The sequence below is a fragment of the Strix uralensis genome, chromosome 1, assembly GCF_047716275.1.
Source record: "Strix uralensis isolate ZFMK-TIS-50842 chromosome 1, bStrUra1, whole genome shotgun sequence".
NCBI classification, from domain to species: domain Eukaryota; kingdom Metazoa; phylum Chordata; class Aves; order Strigiformes; family Strigidae; genus Strix; species Strix uralensis.
In genome coordinates, this window is record NC_133972.1 from 20,894,991 (window position 1) to 20,921,693 (window position 26,703).

A 26,703-nucleotide genomic window follows, 5' to 3' on the forward strand; every position below is an offset into this window, starting at 1 on the left:
AATGCTGAATCTAGTTCAGTCAGTGACAATTTCCACAGACCTCAGTGGACTAACAGTTCCACCAATCAGACTGACCAGCCTTCAGGTGTACAGAATCCTTGCAAGTACTTGCAGCAAGCTTTGTGAACAAAACTTTATTTTCACTTTTCCTTACATAGATTTAATAAGCATTGTTGAAAAACTTTATGAACACCCAATATATTTAAACTAAAATAAGAAAAAATATCTAAAAGCATTATTGTAAGGGTTACTAAAGGGCGAGAAGTAGTTTAGTATTGTATTGCTACAGAAAACATACAGAAAATATCTTAAGGGAGAATCACACTTCATAATGGACCATAGTCTTCTGTGGAGATAAACACTGGACAAGTGTCACATCTATGAGAAAAAAATATATTGGCAATTTTTACACACATCTCTATATCAGCAAGGGGGCTATACAAAGCTGTCAATGCACCATGATCTCAGGCTCACAATACTTAAGTTACAGGAAAAATTTTCAAACCATAATCTTGTGAGCCTCCCGTGATTTTCAGAATATCTGCTGGTAGTTGAGAAGCGTTGTCTAGTCCTCAGTGCTGACTTCTGTGCCCTCTTCAGGCTGCTAAATTACTTTTGAATAATTTTAAACTACACAGTTCTAACTTCTCCAGGCAAAAAATTACTATGGTTGTTACTGAGATAACATTACCGTAACAGATGGGAATCTGTGTGAGTACAAATGGCAGGCATTACATTTCACAAGACATTCTGTGTTAAAGCCCACACTATGAAGTTTGAGAATACCCGAGTTATACTGCTTGCTCCTTTCCCCTAAGGACCAATAAAGTATTGATAATTAACAGTGTCAGAATTTGCAACAATAAAAATCCTATTTTTTCAGATCAAACAAACTATTACTAGTGCTTCTTTACAGTACACTCTCTGTGTACCAAGAACTTTGCAGCCGTGTTTATGTCTAATATATATATAAAAAAATGAATATTGCTCTTCCAGGAATTCACATCCACATGTTTTTCCAGTTAGTCCTGACATTCTCCTCAAGTTTAGTAGCATGTAAACAGAGAGTTCCTTAAGGAATATGACACATTCTGTTGCATCCCAGTTTTCCAGTTAAGACCACAGCTTCAAAATGAGTGATATGCACTCACAGATATCACTACAGGATTTTGAGAAGAGGCTTTTATAAGATCATGCAAGAAAAAAGAATAGCTACCATTAAGCTATCAAAAGATATTGTTCAACCTTGTCCAAAGTGTTGAAGAGTTCAAACTTTGTTACTGATACTCTGGATACATTAACTCAACACAGAGGAGAAAACTAGATGGGCAGTTGGCTTGACTTCTAGCTCTGCCTTTATATAAGTCTTAAATATTACACTTACACAAAACTATTTGCAAATCCTATTTCCTGGATGCAAAATATTCCTCCTTTTCCTTATAATTTCAGTTCTGAAGATTCAGTTGACCTGAGGAGATGACAGTCTGGCATTCCACATTTTTCAGTGACACAGTACTCAGTAACTGATTTTCAGGTTAAATAATAGCTTTCTCTACTGCTCCAGTTATATTCAACTATGTAAGTCAGTCATGCTAAAGCACAATACAAAGATCTCCTAACCAAACAAAAAAATAAATAATTACTGAAATCCAATTAAAAAGAAAAAAAGAGGAAAAAAAAAGAAATAGAAGAAAAAGGATAGTTTAAAGAAAAATAAAGTCCTAATTTAAAATTAAAAAGCCTTGCTTGAACAAAGTGTTGAACCGATACAGGTGCCATTTGCACACCAGGAACTACTAAGGAAAAGCAGGATCCCATTCTAGTCAAAGAGTAGCTGAGATACCCAAAATATGGGTGAGGCAACACTGCAAACAGAGCTCATATCAGACTGACACCTCAACAAGTCTCCAAACAGCCACAACTGACACTGCTTAAGGTTTTCAAAGCAATCCTGAAAAACACACAGATATTATAAGAGACCTTTAAAAGTTACAGAATTAATTCACTGCAGGTCATCAGGATTTATGCTATAAATTCTCACACCCATTAAACTCAATACATGACAACCTGGGTGGTCTACAGCACCTTTCCCCAGCACTTCCCTGGCACTGACCCACACTTTGGGTTGGCACCACTCCCTAAGCCCCTCAATGTTCCTCTCATCCAACCGTTTACGTATTGCCAAAGGCAACACAGTACATGATGTAGCCTGATGTGTCTTACAGTTATAATCATATTTAACCAATGACTCTGATTAACTTTTAATCATCCTTATAAGAACATTTTACATACTGGAAAACTATCATGTCCCTCCTCAACTTTCTTTTTCCCTCAGAAGATACAAAAAGCAAAATTATTTCAATCATTTATAATTTTTGTGCTCTTCTCCGAACTCTATTCAATCTAAGTTTTTCTTAAATTGTGTTACCCTGTAATTTCAACTGAATCTCTCTCATGAAGAATAGAAAGAAATTATTATATCTCCTCATTAAAAGTCATATGACTACATCCCAAAGTTGGAATTCGCCTTTAAAGGGATCATATCGCTGACTTTTATTCAGTTGTTACTCCGCTATAGCTCCCAGAAGTCTATCCTATGGCAACAGTGCTTAAGGAAATATTTCTTAATTTTCAGTTTGTCCAATTCTTACTTGCTACAATTATTTGCTCTTGTCTCAACGGAACATCATCTTACCAACTTCAGATCCTTCCCCTAATTTATCAAGATCAGAGTTACTACTTTTAATGTGCTTGAAACTACTGCTAGCTTGTTGCAAAACCACAATTTTAACATTTATGCTCCATATTCCATCACTGAAGCCATTGAAGAAAATAATGAACCAAACCAGACTCAGCAGAGACCATGGCATACCTCTAACATATACTCTTGGATTAACTACAAATACTGATAACTATTTTCTGAAGGCATCATTCAAATAGTTGCACACTTAAAGATAATCATCAGCTTTTCAATGTGGCTTCAGGCAATTTCGCTAAATTTCAGGGTACACCATCTTGAACATATTAAATACAGCTTCTAGAAATCCAGCTTACTGTTATAGTGCTGCAATGCCAGAAGAGTCCTAGGCAATTTCAAACATTTTTTTTTAAAGTTGGTTGCTATAGAAAAAGGAGTTTCCACCATTAAGAAAAAGAACTGGCTTAAGAAAAAGTGGCATTGAACAAAATCCTCAAGCTAATGACAGCTACACTACCAAACAATTATGGGACCATCTTTGGCTTGGCGCTTTAACATCCTGAAGAACTTTCCCCTACATTAACAACCAATATTTAACCATAAATCCTGATATAAATTCAATTCTCACCACCTCCATCTCCATGTATAGTTCTACCTCATTTTCCTCTACCTGTTCCTGTTCCCTCCTTTAAGGACTGGGAGAAGGAGTTCCTCTATTTTATAGGCATTATTGAAGAGCTCCTTACTCAACAGCATATAGTTATTTTGCATACTGGTTTCCCTTCATAAGACATCATTCTTCCTGAACGGGTATTTTTGGTTGGAATCAAGTGTGAGGCAAATTTCTTGGTTATCCCCACTATCTGCACTGGGGAGTGGTCTTAGGCACATGAACTTGTTTCTTTTAGGTGAATCTAACCAGGCAGATGAATCCCAGGAACACACCTAAAGAGCTCTGACTGCTAATGAAGGATCAGCACATCAGACAGGAACAGAACTAGTTCAAATCCCCTCTGATGATGCAAGTCATGTTGTCAGCCTCAATTACGTCCCTCTGCAGATCTGCTTCTAGCAGACCGCACTACCTGCCAATGTAGAGATAGCCACGCCAGAGATAACCCAAACAGGTGACAAGACAAACATGTTTAAAAAGCATCAGTCAAATCTTATTCTCCCAAGAAAGCTCCCAGTTTTCTCCAGTCTGTCCAAAGACAAACCCACACACAGTTTCAAAGCATATCCTGCTAGAGAGTAACTACTTAAATACTCTGCTATTCTAAGCATTTGGCAGAAGCATTTATCTCTAATGAGTCTGTCCTGTAAAGGAAGATGAAATTTCTTATTCTTAAATTCTTCCATACTTTTCCAAAAAGCATATTCTCTCAACATGTCGTGGTTTGAGCTCAGAGGGGAACTCAGTACTACACAGTCGCTCACTTCCCCTTTCCCCCCCAGCACTGGGAAGAAGAAAGTAAAGGCTCAGGAATTGAGATAAGGACAGGGAGGGATGAGTCATCCATTATGGTCATGGGCAAAAGACAGACTCATTAAGGGAGGAAATAAAGACTATGAATCAAATACAGACACTAACAACAACACATAACAGGCAGAGTAGGACTGTGAGAAGCATTACCACATTCTGAAAACACCTTCCCCATCCCTCCCTGCTTCCCGGGCTCAGCTTTGCTCCCGATATCTCTACCTCCTCCCCTCCAGCAGCACAGGGGGCAGGGAATGGGGGGTGCAGTCAGTTCTGCCACTTCTTTCACCTCGGGGAGTGGGGGGCGGGAACTCCTGGCATTCCTCCCCTGTTCCAGTGCAGTCCCCCTTTCACAGGAGACAGTCCTACACAAACTCTCTCCAACACAAGTCACTCCCACGGGCGTGTGGGTCACCCCTGTGTGTTGCAGTCCTCCCAGTGCTGAACTGCAACAGTGAGGCCTTCTTCCCACAAGGCCCGGCCTTCTTCAGGCACAGTCACCTGGGTCAGCATGGGGCCCCACAGGCTGCAAATGGCATCTGCTCCACCATACACACCCATGGGTGGGCGGGGGGGGGGGGGTGGCCCTACCATCTCACCACAGGCTGCAGGGGGGGTCTGCTCCGGCCCACCTCCCTCACTTCTCCTCCTTTCTTCCACTGACCTCAGTGTTCGCACAGATGTTCTCCTCACAACTCCTCCTCAAAACTCCGTCAACTCCTCCCAGATTCCCCTTCCTAAATACATTATCGCAGAGGCGCAGCCACCATCGCTAATTGGCTCAGCCTTGGCCAGAGGCAGGTCTGACTTGGAGCCCGGGGAGCTTCAAGAAGCTTCTCACAGGGGCCACCACTGTAGCCCCCTCCCCTGCTACCAAAAGCCCTGCCACTCACTCAAACCCAGCACACAACAGTTAATGAATATAAATGTACAGACCCTTCGATAAAGGCTTCATGCTGAACTCTTAGCAAAAACAAGTTACATTAGGCTTTATAATATCTTTAAGTGATACCTTATTGTGACACCCTAGGTCATAATTTTGATTCTTAAGTGATCTGATATTCAAAAGGGCTACACACTAGAGTCAGCAATTTTGAAAGTAAAATGATTTATTTTGGAATCTATATTTGAATTACAGATTTTAAATCTTTTTAATGTAAATCAAGGCTAAAGGACAGTTCAAGTATAGCTAAAACAGTTCATGTTGGGTGGACACCACTATACACCAGGTCTCAACCAGCTCCTTACAGGTACTTAATTTTTAACTATTCATCACGTGAAATGGTAAACCTGGTCCCACATATCATCGATACATGGCTAACAGCCCACAGTCAAATATCTCATGTTTTGCTTGGAATGCCCTTCTGCCTTGCATTATTTTTATTTGAGAGGTACTATAACTGTCTACCTGTACCACAATGTTAAAAATTATTCTAGCACATGTCACTCATGCCTTCTTGGTGTTATTTTGGCCTCATATAATAGAAAAAAGTGGGGTTAACATTTTTTAAAATTTCAGTGTTTATATATGCAATGTGGAGACTATGACCAGATCGCTTGCCCAAGGTGCTTCATCAAGAGCAAGATTTCTTCTAATTTATTTACGATTTTTAAAAATTTTCCTCTTTTCCTAACAGAATTAATCGTAACCAAATTGAGTAGTCCTCTGAACTCAATAACACTAGTCAGTTGAACAGGCAGAAGTGAATATCCTTATTAAATTAATTCACCTTATTAGCTTAGGTGGAAAAAGATGAACTGCAGCTATTTACACATTTTCAAAATTCTTAGAGGAAAAAACAGTGTCCACAAATGTTCCACAAATGAAACACCCTTAACACATATTTTAGTCTTGCAAAGAAATGCTAACAAACATTTGCAAAACTAATTTAACACATATTCTGACTCACTTCTTCACTCACATGATCATCAGTCCTTTACAGATATGGGCATAGAGTAACACTAAAGAAAATTTATATATATAGTTTCTACCATTACACAGTCTGCAGCTGTTTTACCGAATCATTTAAAGTAGCATGCGCAAAAGAGGGCTGTACATAATAATAACAAGGACTTCTGAGTTGCTGAAACATTGCACAGGCCATTCAGATTATATTAAACAGGAATTAAATTATTCTTTGTAATGAAAACAAAATACAGAAAATCAAGATACTGCCGTAATACAACTCCAAACTTGATCAAAAACAATATCCATGAAGACAAAATAATAAACTCCCAATTTTAAGCATGAAGTGTGCATACAATACATACTTTTCCCTACAGATGTTAAGACTGCTGTAGGTGAAGGAGATCATTGAAGCCAAAGACCATAGAGGTATTATGCTGTCTAGGAGACTATGAAGCTGAATGAACACCCAACCCAAATTCAGAGCAGGAAGCTGGGAAAAAAACTGTTTCCAAATCAGCAGGAGTATCTGATTTTATTAAGATACTGTCTCACTAGAAAAAAGGCAGGAAGAAAATGTCTTGCAATAGTACAAAGAGGCTAGCCTTCAGATTACAGAAAAGCTGTGGCTTTGCTCCCACTGTTATTAAAAGTAGGTATATAGAAAAGGACATGAATAAAATTTATTTCAAAAAAGTTTATTCCATGACATTCATTTAAATCATTGTGCAACACACTGAAATCTTCTCTACATTCCTTTTCCAAATGAGAAATATTCTTCAACACCTACTTACACTGCTTTCATCTTTAACTTCATGCTTTCTGTGAGGTATCACCCAGTCAACTAGTACCTTCTAAAGTTGCAGATCATCTTATTCAGTGTTATCACTACTTCATAATTAATCATATTCATATGCCATAAATACAGTAATGCACCATAATCATTTCTCTACCAAGAAAGTAAGACTTTTCACTCCTCACTTTTCCATCACGTTACAAATGCACACATGTACACATTCAATTGAAAAGTGCAAAGAAGTGACAAGGCTTTCAGAGCATAAAGATGACCATCTGAGGTTCATTTGCTGCATTACTGTGTATATGCTGTAAGAGCAGCAATAAGTGATCAAACTGAGAAAAAAAACTTTTGATTTAAAATTACCTTATTACCTAACTCATTGTGTCAGCAACACAACCACTGGTTTCCACAACCACTGAAAAACAAATGGCTAACACAATCAAAGGTGCGTAATCTTTAATTTTAATATACAAATATGTATTTTGAATTATGAACATATACTTCATGTCTTACCTGGCATGACAGCAGCTTGCTGAGTGGTTGATTCTGTACTTAAGGAAAGGCGACCGCCTTTGGCCAATCTATCACAGAAGAGGGTGATGTTCTTCTTCAGTCTGCTAGTATCTTTGGGCATGCACAACTGGCTGCTGAGAGTCAGGGCCTGTTCCTTAGAACTCTTTGACAAACAAGTTCTTAACAAGTAAGAAATGGCAGCATCCACAGTTTCTTCCCAACCCTGAATTAAAGAAAAGGAAACAAAATAAAATTAGGGGAACTGTCATATGATATAGCATATTAAACACAAAGTAACAAATCAAGGACTAAGAATTTTCAAATTATGTAGATACATAAAATATAATTTGGGGGTTAATGAGTGTCACGAACACCCAGTTCTTGAGCCTGAAAAAACACAAACTTGTCCCAATATTGACAGAGAAATATAATTTCAAAATTGTTAATATATAGACAGTAAGTGACATAACCATTAAACTCAGTAGCTGTATTAATAACTGAAAACCAGAAGTTCCTGGATGCAACATTTATAATTAAGAACAGAATTGAGACGTAAATACAAACATAATATGTAGTATGTAACATTATGCTGAAGATATGTCAAGGCCAGGAAAAAAAAATGGTATGAATTATACATTCTTTGGAATAGCTGTCTAAGATTCTGACAATATGCCAATAGCACAGAACACTATGACTGCAACCCAAAGCTGCAGACATTCATTATCCATATATCAGACCAATTAACTTCAAGTTATGATACCCACAGCATTAGCACAGGTGTGTCAGTGCTCTGATGAACCAGGATTTAGATTTCTTTCAGCATAGAGTGAAGCTGTAAACATTTCTGAGAAAAGCAGCTTAGTAATCAGTTCAATTAAAACAAGCCGCTATCTATGGAAAAGCTTTCAGGAGGAAAAGCTATATTCAGTGTCATATTCAGTATACATACTTTCACAAAATAAAGTGTTTACTCCTCCAAATAACACTCAGTAAAAGCAAGTTTCTTTTCATAAGGCACCTTGAAAAGCACCTTTAAAAGTTAGCTACCAGTTTGTAAGCTGTACTATGGTTTTCAGTGACATGAACAAATCAAAGACATTCTTCAAGTAAGAATCCTGGATAGCAGAAGTCTTATTATTTGTGACAAAGTTATTAGGTTAATGTGTAAAATCTAATATATGACATCTACCTCATTTACGCAGTGTGCAATGCAGAATTGACGCTTCTTGATGCATTCTGTAATCTTAAATTACTCTCTATGATGAGACCATGTGATTAATGCAAAGTGTCTATAATTAATGAATCTGCAAGTTAGTCACAAAGCCTGCTCTTGTCTTTTCCTGACAATCTTACAGAGCTTGGACAGAGTTAGCAATTAATATGAAGGACTATGTGGTCTGCTAACTTCAGGACTCATGTCTTCGTATTCAGCTACCTATAAGCAAAGCAAGTTTTATATGTGCTGCCTACATGTACAGGGAAGTAATATTCAATCACTGCAGTATTAGTGTCTGCTCTCTCAGCACTCCTGATTGGTTGGCACTTATTTTGGCAATAGTCTTTACTGACTTCAGAAGTTTTGAGGCTACAGTCTGGAACCACCCAGCTCTATCTACTGCTAAGCTAACAGAAGGTAACACCAAGGTAGCTCTTAACATGGCGATTACTCGGGCAGAACAAACAGAAAACTCAAGTATCTGGATGTAGTTACTACAACCCCAGAGTTTTCTAGTTTTTAAGCTCTTCCTCATGATGCCTACTTTACTGAAAACTCTCAGCTGAACAGCAAAATCACCTACCTATCCAAATTTCCATGACTGGGTAAGTGTAACATTTTAAAGAATGACAGTGTCAACCCTGTCAAGAAAATAAGGTTTGTGAATTTCTTTTATTAGATACATATGACTTTTGTGAAGGCTAGGGTACTACTTTCAACACAGAGAAGCAAAGGCCACCCTTCCTAACCTTGTTACTTCCCAAAAACAGGTCCAGGACAGATGCTTACTAGTGGTCAAGTACATCAGTGAGACCACACAGTCATATGCACTTCATCCTGATTCAAACATACACTGTTCTTAATAGTGTCCTGAAAACATGCTGTATGTGTATAAAACATTTACATTTTGAGAGGAATAGGATCAACTAGAGGCATTTTCTTAGTCAATGTTTGCCTTTCCTGACTTCAGAACAATGACATCAACCTACTGTCTTGTCCAGACTTCCCCCCACCCCCAAAACATATAAATTAGAAAAATCCTGTCAGTCAATCAATGCTGTTGTAGCTTAACATTTTTCAAATATTCTTGAAAGATTCCACTGGAGTGTAATCCATCCACTGACCTGCAATGGTGACAGGAAATAATCTATTCCACAGTCAATTTAAAGAGGTTAATGAGCTGGTAAATGCTGTCTACATACCCACATACTGGGCAATGAAACTTAATATGTACAAAGCATCAAAAACAGTCAAGCCAGGCACTCCTAATTATACTACAAATCATGAGAAATAAGACAACATAAACATAAGAATCTGAGGTTCACTAAAAGACAAAAAAACACATGATTAAATGGTGTCAGCATACAGTACCTGAGAAGCTGGCCAATCTATCCCTCAAAAGAAGTTATAAAAACGCAGGCAAAAGGAGCATTTGAATAAGGAGACTGAAATACAAGCTAACAAAAGTCAGGAAATTAAAAGTGGCTAGTATTCTGTCCTTGGCTCACACAGGTATGTCCTACTTTGTACCATAGCCTTAACATTTTCCAGTCCTTGTTTGTCTATTTAATTTCCATTTAAAACTGGTTTCTCAGTAGACCATAAAACTATCTTCTCCAATTCAAGGACTGTTGATCTAGTAAGTCCAGTCAAATCCAAAGTAGCCTTTATGATTAGTGAAAGAGTACACAAAAGCTACCTCTACATGAAAAAAAAAAAATCTTGATGGAAATCTCTTGAGGTGATTTTATACAACTAAGAATTAATGGCTGCAAATAAGACTACGTTAGTCAGCAATTTTTATTGGTACAAGGGGAGAACTAAAGGAAGAAGAAAAATTCTTCACCTCTTATGCGTTAAAAAAGTTAAAAGATGTTTGAAAGTGTTGCTGTCTATAACCCACACTGAAGAATGATTCTACAGACATAGTTCTAGCCATTCACTAATGGCTTTCTGTCTAGTATTCTGTGTATTTGAGGTCTGAAAGGAACACCTTCAACAGAAATGTGATACCAGTAACCCATCATCCTATGGCCAGCAAGCATTCCCACAAAAAATGCGAGTCAAGACTCACAGAAAGACATTATTAAATCATGCACATTCTTCATACCAACTGTGTCACCTGAAATAGATATGAAAAATACCTAATTCATCAATGTAACCTTTTCAATGGGAAAGGCTTGGCTTCATATTTCGCATGTATACATTATTATTTTTCTCTTGTAGGTAATAGGTAGAGATTGACACTTTCTTTTAACAAATCATATACACCGCAGGAGTCTGAAGACCAAATGTAGATTTGTGATACTAGCAGGACTAAGATTGGACTAGTGCACATCATTTATATTCCCTATATATTATCATTAAGGATCCTCAGGTGTCATGGTATATCTGAGTGTGACCATGATTATACATACAATCTCACTCTGGCATAAGGTTTAATCTAGAGTACCTAATTTTTAGGAACATTTTTAGGTTCTACCATTTGCCGAACATGAAGAAACCTCCAAAATTATGTTCCCTGCAGGGTAAACAACTAACCTACTGCTATTCTAAAATTCTAGACAATAAAACTGGATATCCATTCAGCAGGTGAGATTTCATGCTGCAGATAAATTGTCAGGCTGTAGAAAGGGCACTGATCCTGTGACACAACATGCAGGTGGGTAATGTGGTTACTAGTGAAGTTTGAGGGCAGGCCCTGTTAGAAGGCACAGCACTGTAGCCTACCACTTGGCTGTAAGACTCCACTCCCCAAGAGTTTAGCTTGTCAACAGACAAGGTCAACTAGACATACATAGGGGCAGGATCTGAGAGAAAGATTTCAATATTGTTGTTAAGATGCATAGGACATGCATATATAGGGAGAAGCATGAGATAGGGCTTAATTGTTGTCAGATTTGATAAGAATCTAAACTCTATGAGTAAACCTAACAGATTTATACTATGTAACTGTCCACAAGCATTTTCTTAAGTTTTTAGATTCTCCTTGAATCCACCAATAGCATCATTCATAAATCACTGGAAGTTAATGAAGTGAATGATGGAGTACCGGTTAAGCTAAGTTGCTCCTACTGAAGTCCAGTCAAAATCCTGTCTAGCTACATGGCACAGAAGTTGACAGTGGTTGGTTTCCATTGCAAAGACATACAAAAATAAAAGTACCAAGTCCAGTTTCTAAAGACATTAAAGCGATTTCACTTGGAAAACACTAAGAATCAGCTCCTGCTGCAAACACCACACTGGAATTTCTGGCGGATACAGTGGTTTTGCCTCATGTTTCCTCTTAGAACAGAGGTGAACTGCTTCCAACACAGACGAGATCTAGTAAATATGAGAGACACTCAGATAATAATACAGCACATTCTGTCACGTCACTTTGAACAACAACAACAACAAAAAAATCAGGATATTTTACCTACAAGTTTTACCACATGCCACTTCTATGGAAAATAAAAGAATTTGTTGCTTTTTAACTGAAAATCTTCAACGCATTTTACCAAATTTTAAGCTGTACTTAAGCAGATAATGAATAAACTGAAAGTCTACCTTTCTCCACATTGTTTAATATCAGACTTTACTAAAATTTGTTCTGAGACACCAACGGTTTTGACACACAAACCACTGATCTATCTAATGGCAAACACACATCTAGACAGCCAAGCCAAGTCTCAGCTAACTGATGATCTCTATAGATAGATTGCTTTGACTAATTGAGAAACAGTGGGCAGTCAAATCTATGATTTGCAAGCATAGCTTACAGGACTATGTTAAACATATAAAGGGTGGATAAAACTTAGGTAAAGATTTTAAAAAATATTATCAAGCCTTCTGAAATTATGACACCACTAATGTTAATCAAGTTTTACTTGGACCAGATTATAGCAACTAGTCCTACAGCTATGTAGCTTTGTAGAAAGAGTCAGATAAGTACTTTCTCAAATCCTTATTCTGAAAAGTTAAAAATTGCCATTACATTGAATATGTATATTTGCAAAAGACTTTTGGTGGAGCAATCTTTGTGAGCTAGATTTTGTCCTGTAAGAAAAACCTGCAATAGATGTAAATAAGTAGATTTACTTTCAGATAGTTCTCAGGCTTTAAAAAGAACACACACACATAAGCAAAGAAAAGATGCAACTGGGAGACAGAAAGGAGCCTTGGGATGTGTTGAGAATGAATGCTTATATTTTATGACACAGCATTTCCTTTCCTTTATTACTCTGCAATTGTCATAAATTCACATAATGCACCAGAGCTTAAATCCTACAAAGGCTCTGAATACAAAATGCTCAAAGACACATGCAGACCAAAGCACAGAAACTGAACAGGTGGGGGGTGCTGTGAAGTTTGAAACTTTAACTAGTTCATTACATTGCATCATAACACAAGTAAAATTATCATTTCTATTCACAATTTTAACCAGATGATCCCAAGGATTTTTCCTCTATTTTAATACAGGTAATCATGGAAACGCAATTTTGCCAAGCTATCAAGCTTCCTTCTCTGGGTATAAGAGATGAGCAAAGGGTTCTCTTTGAATATAAACCCTAGTTCACTTTGTGATATTTAATATAAGCAAAATAAATAATAGGTCAGTAGAATTAGCTATTGTACCGCTCAAACTGATGGAAACATCCTTGTTATATGAAAACAAAAGACAACAAAGTAAACGTGTAAATGCCAGCCCCGTAAAAGACATTATTTAGCTTGGAGATTTACCTACATGGTTTGAAAAGATACAAATTAGTTAATGATTTAGTCTGGAAAAGAAAGAAACATTGTTCTAAATGTCACAAAATTTTTTGATAGGGAAATGGTTAGAGAACCATAGAAACAGGAGATTGTTTTCACTGTAGTTGAGAGGTGAATGTTGTCTCCTGAAAGTGTGCTTACACCGAATACACAGACAGGACTGGAAGTTTCCGAGATCTTTGCCATGCCTTTGACTCTGGTTAAAGAGCTTCAAGCAGAAGTGTTTGCCGAAAAGTCTAACAACAAAGACTTTCAGAACCAATTCGATTCTTACACTAGGTAATGCAGAGGAGCAGCAACTTCTCAACAATTGATTGTTAATGATACAAGCCCACTACGACACAGCGTTATTCTAAAATGGTTAGACATTTTCCACAGCTGTTTCTCCATTAGGCCATTTAATTTTGCTTCAGAACTAAAATTTTGCTTTGTTTCTGCCAGTTCCTTTTAGCAAGCAAGGTAAAGTAGCTTGTGATCATCAGGGAAAAAAACTTCAAAATTTCACAGGACTCACAAAGGGAAGAAAAAGTAGAATTAACATAGCTACTTCAATCTGCAGTTATGCTATTATGCATGATATAGTGCATATCCCTAAACTGCAAGAATATGGACTTCTATTCAGGACCAGAATCGAGAATCTAGAGGTACAAAAGTAGCTCTAAGCAATCACTGCAATCAGCTGAACTCCATCTTAATAACGTCTGCCTCGCTGCATCTAGAACACCTCAACCCGCCATGCTAGGACTTATTTATTTATTTATTTTTATAAAAATGCCCAGTCAGCTACATCAGTACAGGGTAACAATTTGGTTTATTGTCCAAATAATAAGAGAACATATAGAAGAATGTGTTAAAGTAAATTGAAAGATGTAAAAAATTTCTTAGAGCTCATTGAAAGGTAGTCACAGATGGACAGTTCATGCCAGTAGGATTACAAGTCTTTCATACTTTGCAAAAGAATTCTCTGATATGAACCTTCTCTAAATAGGCTTAAGAACTCTGGAGGCAATCTTTTAAGCTACATGACTCCATTGCCGCTCAAGAAACAAGTCACTTTGCTCACAGAAAGCTTCTATTTCTAATTTAGTTTATGAAATATGAGAAGACTTAATTTCACTCAAACATTAAGTATGGTTACTGGAATTTTTAAGCATCAAAAAAGCCTCTATTAAAGAATGTAACAAAGTGTTTTATTCAGATAACAGCAAAACAAGGGAAGTAAATCATAGATGCCTGCAGAAATCTGTACCCAGCAGTGCTTGCTGATAAATCTCTTCATAAGTACAATAAAATTCATTCAAAACCCTTCACATAAGGTGTCTTAGAGAGGAAACTGCATCGTCTTTGTGAGAAGATCAGATTAAAATAAATTATTGTACTACTTAGGGCACCACTAGTTAAGTTTCTCCAACCAGGAGGTAAGCTGGGTGGGGAAAGAGCACTCTATAGGGAGCAGACCTGGAGATGTGAGCAGAAAGTGGCGGCTCCTGTAAGAGCTCAGAAATATTGTAGGGAAAGGATGGGGTGGACAACATGGAAAGGTGGGGAAAAAAAGTGACTGTTGAGAGTAAGTTTGAGAACAACTGGTTTATGGAATTAACAGAACTCTACGGATTGTGGAAAATTTAGTTAGAGAGTTACAAATTAATACTATTTGCCTTAAGTGTAAGTAAATCATTCTAAGAGCACATCAGTCAAACTTGAACAAGACTGTTCCTAAACTGTATTCATGAGCCAGACAGATATTTGATTCTGTATCTTAAGAAGTCTCTCATAAAAAGCCTGAATTTACTTTGAAAGTATCGTTACTAATAGTATTCCTAAGGCAACAGACATTTTTCAAGATGCCTACAAAGTAATTTATCCTAGAGTGATAGTCAAGACAGTTCTGAAAGAATTCAATGCAATGTGAAACATAGTGCAAAAAACTATGCAAAATTGGTGCAAGCCAGATTACGGGAATTCTTACAGCAGTTAAGGCAGAAATTTGCCTGGCTATATCTTATTTATGGATTTTAGTCACAATAATGATTTCATCAGCTCTCAAAAATGCTAGAGTACTTGGAAGCTCACCTTACTGAATGACAGCCTTGGCATTTATGCTTATCCAAACCAACAAAGAAGAGGTTTCTATATCTGAAAGAACTGTATATGCTAATCCACAAGAAACACCAGCCATGTGTGTCTCAACACCTTACTTTTACAGTGATTTAAAAAAATTGTATTATTGTTACACATACAAACTGGTAATCCACTAATCCAGGGCTACTGAACTGGTAGTCTCCAACACCAGCACAGGCCATTAGCAAATTTTGTCAGAATTTCACTGTGCTACCAGATATCCTAACCCACATTCTTCAATCATATTCTGTATTTCTAACTGACCTATTTGTCTCGAACAGGAGATAACAGCCAAGTAGCCATAAAGATGTCATGCAACACTTGCCTGTTCTGCCAGAAATGGAGCTGACAAACTTTCCTTGTGAGTGTCCCTGAAAAATTACTGCTTAAAATTAATTGATAAGGCATTTATCAGTGGAGACCTTTTGAACAGAGTCTGAATAAAACAAAAGCCAAGCAAATAGACTCTATATCTATATAACACAGAAAAAATGCAATAAAATATTACTGAAGTCTTAATGTATTAAACTTTGAACAGTCTGAAGAGACAATGTATTGTTTTTAAGATGCACATGACTTGGTTGAAGAATTATCCTTATAACAATATAAAAGCTGTTTTCTTCAACATAGTGCACTAAAAACACCAGTCACAGATTATTCTAGAATCTTCTACAATTCACTTATGTAAAAAAAAAAAAAAACACCAAAAAAAACCCCAAACAAAACACACCCCTCCACTTATGAAAGTAATAAAAACCTACCACTGGAATAACTAAAAAGCAGGGAAATGGTAAAATCCTACAGACTAGTGGAATTCAAGTCTGATGAAAATCCAGACAAATGACTCAAGCTTCAATACATTCCAAATCTCTTAAGTGCCTAATAGGGACATTTGTAGTGAGCACACAACAGAAAAAGCACCAACTGAAATTCTTATACTAATCCTGCTCTCTCTAATCATATCTTCCTTTAAATCAAATATTATGTATAACATACCTAATATTAACTGATCTGATTTTTATTTCTATTGGCATGTAAAATAATTCAATCCTAACGGTAATTTGCAGACTGATGAAAGCAATATGAAAGTGAGGATATAGCTGAACATCCAAGACAAGGTAAGAGACAGAATGGCTAAAATGAAGAAAATTAATAAGATACATAGTTCTAGGAGAATAGTTCAAAACATAGATGAATCCATTTCATTTTAACTCAAGGAAAGAATTTTAGGCAGAAATCCTTATTTGTGAGATGGTACTCTGAAGTCTTAACCCATTGTCAAGAGCTACATTATAGACATTTAAATCTTATTAAGTATTTGGACTTAGCATACTTACCTACTTCAAACAAATTACAATTTACTTAAAACACAAGGGATAAAAGACAAATGCAAAACCCAGGGAAGTACAAGGTAACATCTTGATAAGTCTGACCACAATATATCATCTCTCGAATAATCAAGCTCTGTGGGGATCCTGATACAACAGATATCTAAGGTATAAAAGATGAAACAGTCTATAAAAAAACAACAAATAGAAGAGTACAGACAGAAATACAGCCATACAGGAAACTGTATGAGATCTCTTTACAATATTTATTGAACTAGTGTGAGTATAGCACAACAGATCTGTGCAGGGTTATTTAACAATAACAATTCATGCTAGCAACCATTTTCAAGCTACTTCAGAACATCTAATTTAAACATTAATCTCACATTTTGAGGTAGTAGATTGCAAATATTAGCTTCAGAAAATAAACCTCTGAATAACTTGGGGTTTTAAGTCTCTCACAGATACACTTGTCATTTCTGCACAGCTGTGCTGTAACTGCCAGCAACAACAGAAACGGCAACTTTACCTGTTCAATGTAAAACTATTTATTTAATAGAAACTCCAAGCAACATAAACAACTCTCTACAAGAACTTCTCATTTTGAGTCCTGCTTGGTAAACGTATATTGATATCCTATGGCAACTTCACCTGAGAGAAATCTATATGACAGATTCTTTCCTGAAAAGTACACTTGACATTTAAAAGTTTAATCTTTCTCTGGTATTTTTGTCCTCTGAAGTATAATTCACAAACCACTCAACGCTTCTGCACTAAATGTAAGACTACTAGTTTTTGGAGGATTCTATTCTATGGACATTTAACTTAAAATCAAGATTTGCCAAAACTTCCTTCTATAATGTCTTCAGGCATGGAAGGAAAACTAAAAATGCATATGGCTTAGAAATCAAAATAGTGTTTTTAAAGCTATTTTATACAATATGCAGTATTTGTCTTTTAGGAAAGGTGATCCTAAAGTAATATTTTACCAAGAATCTTCTGGAAAAATCATAATGTTTCAGGAATCTAGCAAATTGAGCATTACTAAACAAAGGTTCTGAAAGCTGCATTCCATCATGATGATGACCTCTATCATTCAGGATTTTAATGTATTTTTCAAGTCCAATTCAGAAGTCTTGCTCACAAATTATGATTATTAGCAGTTGTAGGGTTTTGTGTATTAATGAAACAACTGATAACATGATTAGAGAGTGTATCACCAATAAGAAAGCAGAATTCCTCCAGGTAGGGATCATAATATTTCTACAGCTGCCTAACTCTTCCATGCTTCCTGCATGCAGGAAAGTGCGTGCTTCACCAAAACATGATATATGAGAATGACTATAGACAGTGGTTTCATAAGCTCTCCCATTAAAATTTAATTAATCTCTGATTGTTGTAGCCAAATTTCCACACAGGCTGCATCCTTTAGGATCAGACGTTTTTCATTTGCACAGAAAGGCTTTCAAAATTATGCTAGAATTAGGTCAGCATTAGACTAGAATTAGATCAGTAGTTTTCTTCTTGACAAATACTGTATCTATATTGCCCATCTCCTCTTTCAAATTGTCTTGTATCCCAAAATTGGACCAATAAGAGTGCGTCCTGACACCTTTTTTTTTTTTTAATAATTTATTTCTGGGCAACAGTGAAAGTTATGAAGATCTTTAAGGCAGACTGGGTGAGAGGCAGAGAAGAGGGCATGTTTTTCAACAGATACATTCTAATTATCTAATTGTACAGTTACTCCTCTAGTAATGCTTGTTTGTTGTAATACAAATACTTCCTGTCTGGAATCATGAAAGTTCACACACATCGTGGGTTTCTGTAGAAGTCATTCCTGAATCCTGAATTTTTGAGGTCTTTTTGTCCCCTTAATTTTCTTTTTAACTGAACTTCTTACAACCATTGATCCCTTTCTGGGAACTGATGAAAGAAACTCTTGTATGCACTACATGACTGGAGTGGTTTGGTTTCTTTGTTGTCAGCTTCAGATGTCTGTTGTTTTGCTTTTTAGCACTGAAATCACCTAACACTTCATCTTTCTCTTCCTCAAGAACTTTTCACCAGTTAGCTAGAAAAACTGAGGTGCTGTTTGGGTTTTGCAGATGCTGTTAAAGCTGACTGCGGGCATGCAAACACATCAGGAATCACTCATCTTGCTGAAGAATGCTATACATTCAACAGCAGGTCTGCCATACATGAGGTCTATAACTTCAGTGAGGTTCAGCAAGATAATTTTTGATACAGGGAAGAAGAATCAGACCTTGTTATACTTGGTCTGGAGAAAAAAGAAAAGAGTAGATAAAACATATGCTAAAAAAAGTTTATTTAGACATTTTACTGCATCCTAGCCCATATTTTATTTTCATGTCAGTAATACACTTGGGGAGGAACTTTTCTTCTCTTATTATAATACCCTTTACTAGATTACCAATATAAGATGCTATGAAAGCCTGACAAATGAGTTTGTGTTTCCAAAAGCTGTGAAATATGGAATCATGCCCACTCAAATATTTTAGCTCTGAAAAAAACGCAGTTTGACAAAAAGTTTGTTTCCTATTTAAATTCTCACAATACATTAGATCACCACTAACTTTAAATTCAGCTCTGTTGCTTCAAATTGTGGAACTTCTATTCTCCCAAAATGCACAGGTGGGGACAATGTGGATAGTGGCAAACTGGACTTGCATGCTTACTTGAATAGCCAATTTTCAAGCTTATGCTAGAATTACTGGTTTTTTGCTTGAGACAGTAGCTTGGGCAAAGATCATCAACTCCTTGTTTGTTTGTACAGCCTTGTCTTATGACCTGTTTTACTTCTGAGGTATCAAAACCATATTTTGGCTATATCAAACTCGCTTCATTGAAAAAAAGCCAGAAGAAGATGGCGGAAATAAATTATGCAATCTTTATGTTCCTTTAATTTGAACTGGTCTGTCCTAATATAAAGTGAGTCTATCACCACCTGTGCAGATATGAGAGAACAGTGGTATATCATTCTCAATCTAGGAATTAAGATAAAGTGTCTTACCATGAACTAAAAGGAAAAAACTCCATCTAAAAAATGGCTACTCTGAAAATCACGGTAAGGCAGTAAGTTTTTTTCTGGGATCTTTTGACAAGATGAAAGATTCACATGACACCTTCTCACACTATCTAGCCATATCTCTACAGATTCCAGTAGACAGATTATACAACACCACAATGTGTGAACAGCAGCTATAGGTCATTTAATAATGACCAAAAAATGGTACATTAGGATTACAATTTAGAAGCAAGAACAACCACCAACAACTTCAGAACCAAAAGCAGTGATACCACAACTGGTTCCCCCCCTGCCCCCAAGAACAAAGTTTGGATGGTTTGGTGATTAGATCTTGATATACCCTCTCAGAAACATTTCAAACTGTCAGATCTGAGGGAAATAATGAATTTAGCTGCATATCATTAAGTCATATGTCCAATATAAATAGAGAGCTTCATAAAATTATTGGGAGTACCTCTATCTTAGTTTCTAAGAAAATGCCATGATACATGGTTGGCTTTTTTTAATCAGATACTAACACAGCATTACAGTGTTTGGAATAAAAGTAGCATAGCTTTTAACTGATGTGAGAATCAGAAAATAAAACTAACAGCAAATATTGCAACTTCTCAGTCTATAAACCCTGTCCAATTATGTAATATGAAGGCCATATACTAATGATGCCAAAACTGATAAGTTTTTTCAGCATACACATAATTCTGGTGGAATTTTACAATCAATCATAAATCACATTATATTTCTAAAACACTAGTATTCAATTAGCAAGAGTCCGTAGATCTTTCAATTAGGACACAATATCAAAGGAATTCTCCACTGACAATCAGCTTCTTTAAAATAAGGAACCCAAAAGAAAGAGTCACTGATTATATATACTGAGCGTTAAGACCTTTGGTCAACAACATTGCCATAATCACTATAATGCATCACTCTTGTCATTAAGCAGTTTAGGTAACTGATCTGAACTCCTGGTATGCACCACATATTCAGCAATTATTACTACACCAAAATATTTTAGCTTCTCTTTGTACTTGAACTAGATAGATTACACTACCCTAACAAAGAGAAAGTTTAGAGGTCCCCATCACAATATTACACAGAGAAAGATGTCTGATAACAGAAGCTTATTTAATCTATCAAACAAAGGCTATGTCTCTTGGGACAACTGCAATACTTTGCAGGATATCCAAGTTAGTTTTAAAGAAGGTAATATATGCTGGAGACAAACTAATCACAGCAGAACACAGTTTTGCCTTGACTAATTTACACCAAGAAATAAGATCCCTGAATAGGCTTCTGCTCACAACAGAGACAGCCCACTGAAGATTATGTTCAGCATCTTTAACACTGGCAGAATAAATAAGGTGATAGCTCAAGTTAACTACAAAATTAGTTCTAAAAACATTTTTTTACAATACATCTCACCAACAGATGTGTCAGATTTTCCATTAGCACAAGGTTTATACCAAGGCTGAATGCTTGTTCTGAGCTTGATACAAGTTCCAGGGAATACAACTAAACATGACAAGAATACAATGATTCTTTTTGTCCTTAGAACTTTTACAATTCATAATGCACATCAAAACCTGTTTCTGCATAATTTTGTTTAAACTAATTTTATGCCATCAGGAAGAAAAAAGAAAGCTTTTTTTTTTTTTTGAAAAGCAGTACTATTACCAACCACCAGAAGTGAGCCTTTTAAAAAAAAAAAAAATAAAAAATCTTATGTCCCCTTCTTACCAGCCACTGCAAAAACTGCAATGACAAAAGAAAAACAAAAAAGAAAATACAATTGGCCATAGCTTCTTCTGCTAGTCCTTTGAAGTGGAAAGCATCAGGTAAAGATATATTATAGATTTTCATTAATACACAAAAAAGTTTAAACAGACCACGCTAAGCCTTTCTTTCTCAGACCAACAAAGCATCGGCACTTTTCTGTTCCACCCACAGAATCCACTGTGAAGAATCACACGAGTTCAGCTACAGATGATCATTAGACAGGGGTGTAAGTTGCCTCCAACTTGCTATGTCTGCCATAACCCACTGTCTTCTCAGTAAATACAATTAACTGCAGGAAGAGAATGATTCATAAACATTTAAAGGAACTGTGATAGCGCTTAAAGTAGTGGCGAGACCACCACCTCACTCTTCAAATTCCCTCTTTCCCCAAAATTACTTACCACAAATATTTGATGTTTCATTTCTAGACATCATAAAATTGACAAGTAATCAATCACTTTGAAACCCTGCTTTTAAGAGATCACAAATAAAGCAGAAATGGTTACACATCAATTTGCAGTAACTTACTGGCTTTACAACCACATGTCCTTCTCTCCAACTACTCTAGTTGTCTCCGGTGTACTCTAGTCCTCTAGAAAGTAGGCTATCAGGCAGAGCACTGAGCAAAACAGTTTAACTTCCATATCAAAACATAAAATCAAAGAAGGCTGGTACTTGAGCCATGATCTTACTTCTCTTATTCTCCAGCTGGTCACAATATACATGGCCCGAGCAAAGGACAATGACAGGATCGAGGCACCACTACTCCATTTTCAACCTCCCTCCCTCACACTGGACCTTCACTGCCCAGGGAAGAGTGGGCATCTCATTCCTTCAGCTTCACCTTTCCCCCACTTGACAATTTTATGTTGCCCTTAACCAAAACTAAACTTCGGACTGAGACTGACTTTTTTTACTGAAAAATGGTTTTTCTCAGAAAAAGCTTAAAGCCCCTTCCTTTTATTTTGGTGATTAAAGGTATAAAACCCACTAGCTTTCTTTTTTTTTGACTTCTACTGGACTTAGATGCTTGACTGTACCAGAAAAGTCTTTCTGAATGGTTCCGTTGCATGGCTTTGATTCGAATAGAAGGAAGACTTCTTTATTAGTTTTGATTTTTGAAAAAAGATAGTCAACATCATTTAATGTATTTTTCCCAGATGGAAAAAAAAAAAAAAAAATCATGTGACCCTCCATCTAAAACTACTTATTTTCAGCCGTATTATCCATTTTGTTTCTAGAAAGAAGGGGGGGGGGGGGGGGGCAGAATGTATATGCTATTAACTTGTCTGTTCAGAGAAATAAAGAATACAACTGTATGGAATACTGGTTCCAAGTTACCAGTTGTCACTGCCTTGTGGTAGTTTGGGGGTTTTTGTTGGTTTGTTGGGTTTGGGGTTTTTTTGGTTCTGTTTAAGAAATTTAAAATTACAAAATACCAAAAGATAGTTTGTATCGGCCTATGGCAAACAATAAAATACCAAATATTTCAGCCTATTTTAAAATATTTCAGTCCGTTACACAGTTGGAGCTTTGCATTTAAAAAGTGGTTAAAACAACAAGCATAGAAAATATATGACACAAAAACTAATTCCAGATGTATTTTACTGTGATTAAGACCTAGGTTGGATTATACTCTAACTAATCACAAGAACTAGTGAAAAGCAACAATCTCTAATAAATTCCAAGAATTAAGGCTCATAAAAATTACTCTCACCAAAGATGTAACTATTAGCTCAAAGCTTCAAAAATACTAAACATTAATGGAAAAATTCAAGTAGAAGTTGGCTACTGTCAGTCTGGACAGAATTAAGCCTCCTGGAATTACAGAAATAACTTTATCTTTAATCTTGAGAACTTTCACTCAGTAAAGGATTCTTTCCACAAAAGGGTATTTTCTATGTTACTCAAGAACTTTACAATAAAACCCATCTGCTATCATGCATAAAACCTAGCAGGCTATCTAGTGTTTCCCATTCATTTACATTCAGATGACCTTCTTATAGAAAGCACGGGCACTTTTGATAGTAACTCCTATGACTCTTACTAGGCACTTCAAGACTTTCTTCTGACACCATGTCTTTTTCATCACTGCCTTAAAGTATATTTTTCTACTTTATCTAATCAACGCTGTAAAGTAGTAAATTTATAGTCGCTAACTTAAGTTAATTACACTAGATCATAGAGTCACTTAAAAATATGCATTTCTCCCTCAGGCATTTTTTTCTTCCAAATTACAACTTCAGTAAGAAATTAAGATTGAATACAGACATTTACTTGATTGGTACGATTCCAAACATAAATAAAAGGAGATTAAAATGTACTTCCTCGATGCCAGTTTATAGCCATTACTGTTAACTGTAGTATCACAAATGTGACTATAACAACAAAGGGATGATTCTGACCAATGAAGTACCTGTATGTCATTATTTGGTAACATCATGAGAACTATGAAAATATTTATTCTTCAGTAAAGTTACTATTGAAGGCTATACTGCTGAGGGCCCTCCGTCAGTCCTAAAGTTAGAATGTCAGTATTGACAGACATTTTTTTCCCTTTGTAATATCTTAAACAAAGAAAGCATTAATAGCTCAATGATGAGACATATGAGCCATCAGTCAATCCAGACACCATGCAACCTTTATATCAAAACTATCCCATGTAGCATGAACCCTTTGAACCCTTTAAATTAGCCTGGACAAATTCCCTCCTTTCCCAAAAGGATTTCCTACTGTAAACACATGCTTTATCATAAACTCAGCATTTTTCAAATCTCTTTTTCCATCCAGCTAACTCAGCTTGGTAAAGTATAATCACTGAAAAACATCCTTTAAAATGTTCTTTGCTTTTTTCATTTTTCAGATTTATAGTACTTCAAATTGTTGTCACTCCCTGTTATAAGCTAATAACAAATATGCTAGTCTTGCAGAACAGTCACCAACTCTCCTGAAAAAAATCAATTGCATAATAAAATCTCTGATAAATCATTAATATTATTATGGCGATCATGGATTCTTTGTCTCCAAAAGCACTCTAAAATAGTTTTCTACCATATATTTCAACAGGTAGCAAAACACAGGACTCAAAATCAGTATACGTTTTAAAGTACAGTTTGCATGGAGCTGTGACACTATGCTCTGAAATACTGACAATATAGAATTCTATATTTTTAATACGGGGTTAATTTTAGTCCAACAGTAACAAAGTACATTGGACAAAACTGCACCTAACTTCCGTGCAAATAAGATTAACTTTTCTTCAGTTTTGGCATCACTTTCTTAATGGTTTCATTAAATGAAGGATTACCTCATTTATTCCACTGGTCAAAAACAGAGACCTGAGAGATGTCATTCAATTTCTGGTGTTATACTCCTCAAACTATGCAGAATTATGAAAGAAACACCGAAAAAGGGGAATGTCTTTGTATTTCCAATACTAAACAAGAGCAGCCTTTTTAGTCAATGTAATCAAAGCAATACTATTTAGGTGCTAGTTAGAAGTTTACTGCTGGAAATAAAATGCCAAATATCTGTTATTCCCAGAAAACATGCAAGTTTGCAGTATTACTTCTGCTATATCTTTATAGACAAGAAAAACCAAATTTTACACATTATTAGACAAAAGTTGCAGCAACAGAAACCATTTAGCAGTCTGGGAAAAAAATGGTGACAATGGGAACACAAAACATGACTTTAGTATTTACTAAATATCTAACTGAAGTGATTGCCAGGTCTAGAAAACAAGATGCAATCTGTTCTAAATGGAATGGCATACATGAGAATAATGTTGATGTTACGGTCAGAGAAGCATTTCTTTTTACGGTAACAGTATATTATAAACATTTCCCTTATATTAAAAAAACACTTCCATAGTTTAATGCTCACAAGGCAGAAAATGTTCTGGAGATGTAGACTGCATCCAAACTGTCTTCTAACACATTCCCTCGAAATAAAAATACAAACAAACCATTGTACAGAATTGTTTGAAGGGTAAATAAAAATTCTTCAGAGTCCTTTCTTTTGCCAGTGTTCCACTCAACTGCTCACAAGGAAACCCGAACACTAGCTAGGAGCTTCTGTCTGTAAACCTCATTGGTATGTCAGATTTCCCTCTTTCCTGACTAAACTTCTCCTTAAATTGCATTCAGATTTCTGTGGTGCCATAACAACTTCAATATGGCATGTATTTCGGTATTTTGTAAAGGTTTCATTTCCATTTCCACCTCCAGTTATTGTCGGTTTACATTTTTCATCCTGGCTGCTCTGCAGGATGTACATCCTTACAATATTTATGTGAGGTCTTACAGCTTTAACATGGAATATTGTTAACTACTATATCAAAACCACATCAAGATATAATACAGGATATCACTTCAGTATATACGATAAGCAACAGATTTCACCATGTTTTATCAAAACATGTGTCAAAGCAATGCAATTCCTGATGGCAAAATAAAAGTGAGTCATGTAAAAAATGGTTGTTTGGGCTTTTATGAGATACATATGAACTTTCTTTCAATTCTATTCATGGGAATGCATACTCCTTGGTTGTGCAGTTTGATTTTTCAAGTTTAAATAAGGACAAAATCCAAAACAAATCTCAACAAAACTGTTTTGCTTTGCCTGCTATGGGTCAATATCATGTAAAATGCCCAAAACCTTTTTTCCCCCAGACGGAAATTGCAGATGATCCTAGATTCACTTGGAAGCCAGCACAAGCTTCCTAAATGGCCACAAACCATTCTAAGTATTCTGGGTATGTACCAAACTCTGGATTCACTGTACATTGCAAAAACCCTGTGCAGAGCATGAAAATTAAAACTAATGCGAACTTAGATTATTCTTATTTTTTATTCCATAGAAGTTATTTGTGAAAGGTTATGCAGTATACTTTATAGCTCAGATACCTAAAAGAAACTGCTGAGACATATTAATGTCAGAGTTTATTTCTCTTCTAACTGTGGCACGCTGTCTTTAAGTACTTTATTCTAGAACCCAGCACGAAGGTTGAACTTGAAACTAACTGGAGATCAACTCTAGTTGTTTTAAGTTTAGAATATTC

General features: G+C 36.2%; 1 protein-coding gene across 5 annotated transcripts in view; it reads right to left on the reverse strand.

Moving 5' to 3' along the window:
- BBS9 (Bardet-Biedl syndrome 9) overlaps positions 1-26,703 on the reverse strand; it is a 321,079-nt gene that overhangs the window by 147,616 nt on the left and 146,760 nt on the right. For all 5 annotated transcript variants that reach the window (XM_074858732.1, XM_074858706.1, XM_074858724.1 and 2 more), the window contains one exon: positions 7,397-7,619. In XM_074858732.1, the coding sequence (XP_074714833.1) occupies positions 7,397-7,619 (223 nt within the window). The remainder of the gene's footprint in view (positions 1-7,396; positions 7,620-26,703) is intronic.